The sequence below is a fragment of the Dinoponera quadriceps genome, unplaced genomic scaffold, assembly GCF_001313825.1.
Source record: "Dinoponera quadriceps isolate SergipeBrazil2010 unplaced genomic scaffold, ASM131382v1 scaffold1476, whole genome shotgun sequence".
Classification (NCBI taxonomy): Eukaryota; Metazoa; Arthropoda; class Insecta; order Hymenoptera; family Formicidae; genus Dinoponera; species Dinoponera quadriceps.
The window spans coordinates 1259596-1264653 of NW_014555863.1; the positions used below are offsets into that span (position 1 = coordinate 1259596).

General features: G+C 52.8%; 1 protein-coding gene across 3 annotated transcripts in view; it reads left to right on the plus strand.

Moving 5' to 3' along the window:
- The first annotated feature begins 1566 nt into the window (after positions 1-1566).
- LOC106745624 (potassium voltage-gated channel subfamily KQT member 1) overlaps positions 1567-5058 on the plus strand; it is a 41285-nt gene continuing 37793 nt past the window's right edge. For 2 of the 3 annotated variants that reach the window (XM_014621404.1, XM_014621406.1), the window contains exon 1: positions 1567-2546. In XM_014621404.1, the coding sequence (XP_014476890.1) occupies positions 2243-2546 (304 nt within the window). In that variant the 5' untranslated portion in view covers positions 1567-2242. The remainder of the gene's footprint in view (positions 2547-5058) is intronic. The other variant, XM_014621405.1, reaches the window with a different exon arrangement.

A 5058-nucleotide genomic window follows, 5' to 3' on the forward strand; every position in this document is an offset into this window, starting at 1 on the left:
CCCCGGCCCTCCTTACATAGAAACGTCGGGGAGAACGTTGTTAAGATAAACATTGTTAACATAGCTTTGTGGCCGTGTAAGCAGCCGAGAGTGTGTGTATGTGTATCCTCCGGAAGTGGCTTTGGAGCGACGGCGCTAAGAGGGATTAAGGCGTCTGTGAATGCGAGAGAGCCCCTCTCTGCGGGCGTCCCCCGATGATCCTGACCCTACGGAGTCGAACCTCTGTGATTTCGCATCGTAACCCTAAGAGCAACAACAAAGCAATCATAGCAGTGCATTAAGAAGGACGATTTCGCGTCGCTTCTCGCGGACGTTAACCGGCGGGTCGTTTCGTTTTTCCGGGGGAGAGGAGGACAGCGGAGGTCCTCATCGCGTCGTCGACATCGTTGCGACACCACCACACCTCGTACTTGCGACTCGCAAGAGCGGCTACCCTGGAAGATTCTTCTTTCCTCTTTTTCGATTTAAGAGAGAGTGAGAAATCGCGGTTTCATTTCCGGAAGATTCGACGTGGAAGAATTGTTAGGATACCAGGGGGAGATATCGAGGATATAACGAATACACGATCCTGTTGGTACGCCCGGGCGGTAATTATCGGCGGGGAATTCGTGAATCGGTCTTCGGAGAAGAGTCTCCGCGCGGACCTCCTCGAGTGGAAGATTAAAGGCGTCTCGGGCCGCGGGGATGATGTTCCGGAAGAAATGTTAGGTCTCGTCGCGGATACGCCATTGTTCGGAACGTCCTAGAGAGAGTCAGAGGGAAAGACAAAGCCGCTTTGCCAGCGGCGTGAGGTGAGATTAAGAGCGACGGGGAAGGAACGGCAAATAGACGAAAATAAGAGACCTCGCGTTCGCGATAACGAGCGACGCGAACGAACGTCGGAGGGTGAGGGAGAGAGAGGGGGAAGAGAGAAAGAAAGAAAGAGAGAGAGAGAGAGATCGCAACGTGGTGCCGCGGAGGAGACGATCACGCGCCGAGTACACTCGACGATCTCGCTTGACGAACGATAATCGAACGTATTCGGGCGCAGCGCGAGAGATACTCGCCGAAGGAAAGGAGACTCGGGGGAGTCGCGGAATCCCATTACCATATTAGTCCGAATAAATACTCGGAGGATTTCCGTAGGTAAGATCGATCGCGAGGTCCCCCAGCATCCCCAGTTCGCAAATCGACATCCATCTTCCAGCCACCGGGGCGAGGATATTTCGATCTTCTCATACCCCTCGTCTATCATCTATCTCTCTCTTCCCCTCCTCTCCCCTTCCCACCTTACTTTATTCTCTTTTCCTCCGCTTCTCTCTCTCTCTCTCTTTCTCTCTGTCTCTGACTTCCTTCGCTTACTATCTGTCCTATTGCCCTCTCACCCACGGCCCGCACATGCACGTTCTCCTCCCCGGAGCGTCTAAGAAGTTTCGACGGCGGGACGTGCAATATCAGGGACATTATGCATAACTCGGCCGTCGAGCAGCCACATCTGGCGTTCGCGATCGTTCCACGTCTCTCTCGGAGGCGACGGTTTCGCTTGTGAGTCGCACAGTCGCGCACGGGTCAGTCCACCGTATGAAATTGAGCGGGACTGATGAGACGAGCGTAGGCGACGAGTTTGAGGGTTGCGAGAAGGACGAGGATAGTGAGCGATGGGACACGAGCTCTCGTGACATCCTCGTCGACTCTTGAATCCTGCAGACGGGGAATTAACGAGACCCGTGATCGTCAAAGGGACGGCGAAACTCCGAGGACGAACATCCGACGTGATCCCACTGATCTCTAGGACTCCCCCCCCTCCCGACTCGTGACGCTCGAGATATCGAGAATTCGTTAGTCGAGCCCTGAAGACACAAAAAAAAAAGAAAAGGAATCAACGATGTGCAACGTGGAGGGCTGCGTCTCACCTGACGCATCGCGCTACATTTCGAACGCGACCGGCGGCGGTTCCGACGACGGCCAGGCCGGGTAATTCTACTCCGGTGGATTTACATCGGCGAAGAAGCGAAGCTGATCCACCGGCGACCTGAGATTCCAACGAGGAGCCGAGCCGGTTCAGGATAATCCCTACCATTGTCGCGGTAAAGTCGTGTGATTGTGCGAGCCCGGGCTTGCCGATGAACGTTCGTTGGCGGTGAACGCAGATCCCGAAGGTGGATTCGATCGTCGGCGAGACCATGGACAAATCGCGCGCTCGGGCGGTCGTCCGGCAGACAGAGAGGCGCTCATCGATCGCGACGGGAAAGATCGAGCCGGGATGCTGCACGCTGTTATGCTAGGTAGCGGTCCAGGACGGGGGAGACGCGAGTGGTATCCGGGATTCTATCTCCATAGTCGTCGTCTTGGCTGCAGGATGAATCGCGGCGAGCAGGAGAACCTCTTCCGGCAGAGCCGGCAGATCATCGTACCTTCCCGCGAGGACCTCGTCCTGAGCGTCCTCAAGTCGCCGATCAGTCAGCAGCAGCAGCAACGCAGCCAGCACCGGCACTCGTATCAGTCGCACACCCAGAGCCACTTTAACTGCCAAGCTCATCCGAATAATAAGAAGTGCAATCGTTCAGGTACACGAGGCTAGAAGCCGCTTCTCCGTCGTAGTTCCTCGTCGGCGCGACTCGCCCGCCGTCGTTATCGCGCGGCCTCGCACCGGCGTCGCACGGCCGATTGTTCACTTTTCTTTACCTCCAACTTTGTTTCTCTTTCCGCCCCGGTATCGTGGCTTCTCTCTCTCTCTTTCTCTCTCTTTCTTTCTCGCCCACGATCTAGATTGCACGCGCGCGAAAGCCGTATTTCAAAGTCGCACTTCCTGCCGCCCAAGGTTTCCGCGCGTCGAAGACGCGCGCGCGTCGCGTCCCGATTTATGCATTCTTTTTAATTAGCGCGACCGTCGCGCGTACAGCGCCGGCACGAACGAAACGACGTTTGCGTTGCATTTTTAACACGCCCCGCTGTGGCACACGCGGAGGATCACGCGATCGGTGTGTCGCCGGCGAAGGCATGCAAGGTACAACTTGCGCCGGAGCACGTCAGACCTCTCTCGGGTCGGAAGCGAGGATTCTCGCATGTGGTCAGTGTGAATTCGCGCGCCGCCGACTCGACGGAAAGGCAGATTCGCGAGGCCTGCTGAATTCTGCTCGGCCAGAGGCGGAAGAGTGTGCCTCTGTTCGCTCGATACTCGAGGCTCGATCCGCGCCGCCGTTGGATCCGCTCGTGAGGCAGTTTTAATAATGTCGCCGAGAGAAGGAAGGAGGAAGAGAGAGAGAGAGAGGGAGAATAAGAGGGAGACAGACGCTTTTATAAATAGAGCACCACGGACAATTCATTCGCGTTAATGCACAAGCACGCGCGAGTCGGTTTTGTGGTTTTCCGCATTGTTCCGCTTCTTCCCGATAACGCTGCGCGTTCGCCTCGCGTGATAAATATTATAACGCTACACCATGGTTGTCCGCATTAATTTATTCTGTTTGCGTGTAATCGCAGTTAATCCCTCGCAACACGTTGTTGACATTCCTCAGGGCTCTTCGGGGGAGAAATCACGAGATCGCGAGTAGGGAGAGGCGTCCCCTGTTGGTCTTCGATCATTTTGAAGCTCCGAAGCGTCGAGGGAAACTCGAACTTCGGAATTTTGGTAAGCCGAAGCTTCGGAGGTTCATTTTTTCAAAAACCGTAATCTCCGTTTCAAAGCTCCGAAGAGTACAATCTTGCGAGTGCCGTGGACGAATTATCTACACAGAGGAAGAGCTTTCTTTAGACTTAGTGTTTCTATTTATTTGACTAAAATTTGTTTCATAGAAACAACATATACTCATGCGAAATATTATTCGAGGAGAAAATTTATCGTCTCATTCAAGAAAACTCGATTATTTAACAGAAGAAACTCTATTATCTGAAATAATATCTTTCAACGAAATAAAATAGTATTTGGTTGCAATAAATATGTAAAATGAAGCAAATAATGTCATTATAAGAAAATTATCTTTCGTTTCAAACAAACTTTTTACTTAAGATGAAGGCACATATTCGTTGAAAAGTCCAACAGTCGCACTTATCAATCGAAGCACTAGTTTCTTTGAAGCCGTGCCAACGATGAAACTTGTTTGGATGCAACAAAATTGGTTAGATCCGAAGAAATCTTTTCCTCGGTGTACGTATATTTCACTCAGGGAATGCTGATAAGTGTTCTAAATGAACTTTTATAAACGTCCGTGTCGCACACACGGACATAATATAATTAAAAAATCTTCTAATCCCGATGCTTCGGAGGCCCGATATGTTTGAAATTCGCATGATGAACACCGAGGCTTCGGATCTGCGGGATCCGAATGTCAGAGCTTTCGTAAGAGAACACCAGCCCTGATCCCGGGCGGACAACCTCGTTCTAACTCGTACGACTCGTTTCTTCCCGGCGACGGTTAAAATCAACGGCGTCGCTCTCGGGCGACTTGGATATGCAAAATCGGCGTTCACCTTTTTCAATCATAGCGTTCAAGGCTCCGATTAAAGCTCGTGCGCCGTTGACCTTCGTACGTAGAGACCGCCTACACAATCCGCGATACGACGCGTCGCGATACCGTGTCGATCGTGATATGGATGGAGAAAAAACATGAGAATGGCGCAGATGCGCAGCATTAAAGTTTCGTTACTTCCCGGCCGGGTGGCCAGGTAGTCATCGACGTTAATCGCGCGCGAACTGCGCCGGTCGTCTTCCATCGATATTAAACGCAGCTTCCTGCGCGACGCGCGCTAACCGAGTAACGCTCGCGCCCTTCTCCTGGCGTCTGTTCGGCTTTTCTATCTTCTCTTGTTACCCTCCACCGGGATTAAAAGAGCCTCTGACGAGGCATCCGCTTCAAAAGAGATGGGTCAGGAACTCGGAAACTGGCTGCGACAATCGCGCTCGTCTCTCTCCCTCTCTCTCAGGACGAGCGCATCTCTTTATGAACGTCGCGCGTCACGAAATCGCGAGATTGTCACTTCGATTGAATTGGCATTTCGCCATTTTGGCGTCGTGACAAGTCATCGTAATTCGAGGGATGAGATTTGCCGCGTTTTTCCCCCTCCCCCCCCCCCCCCCCC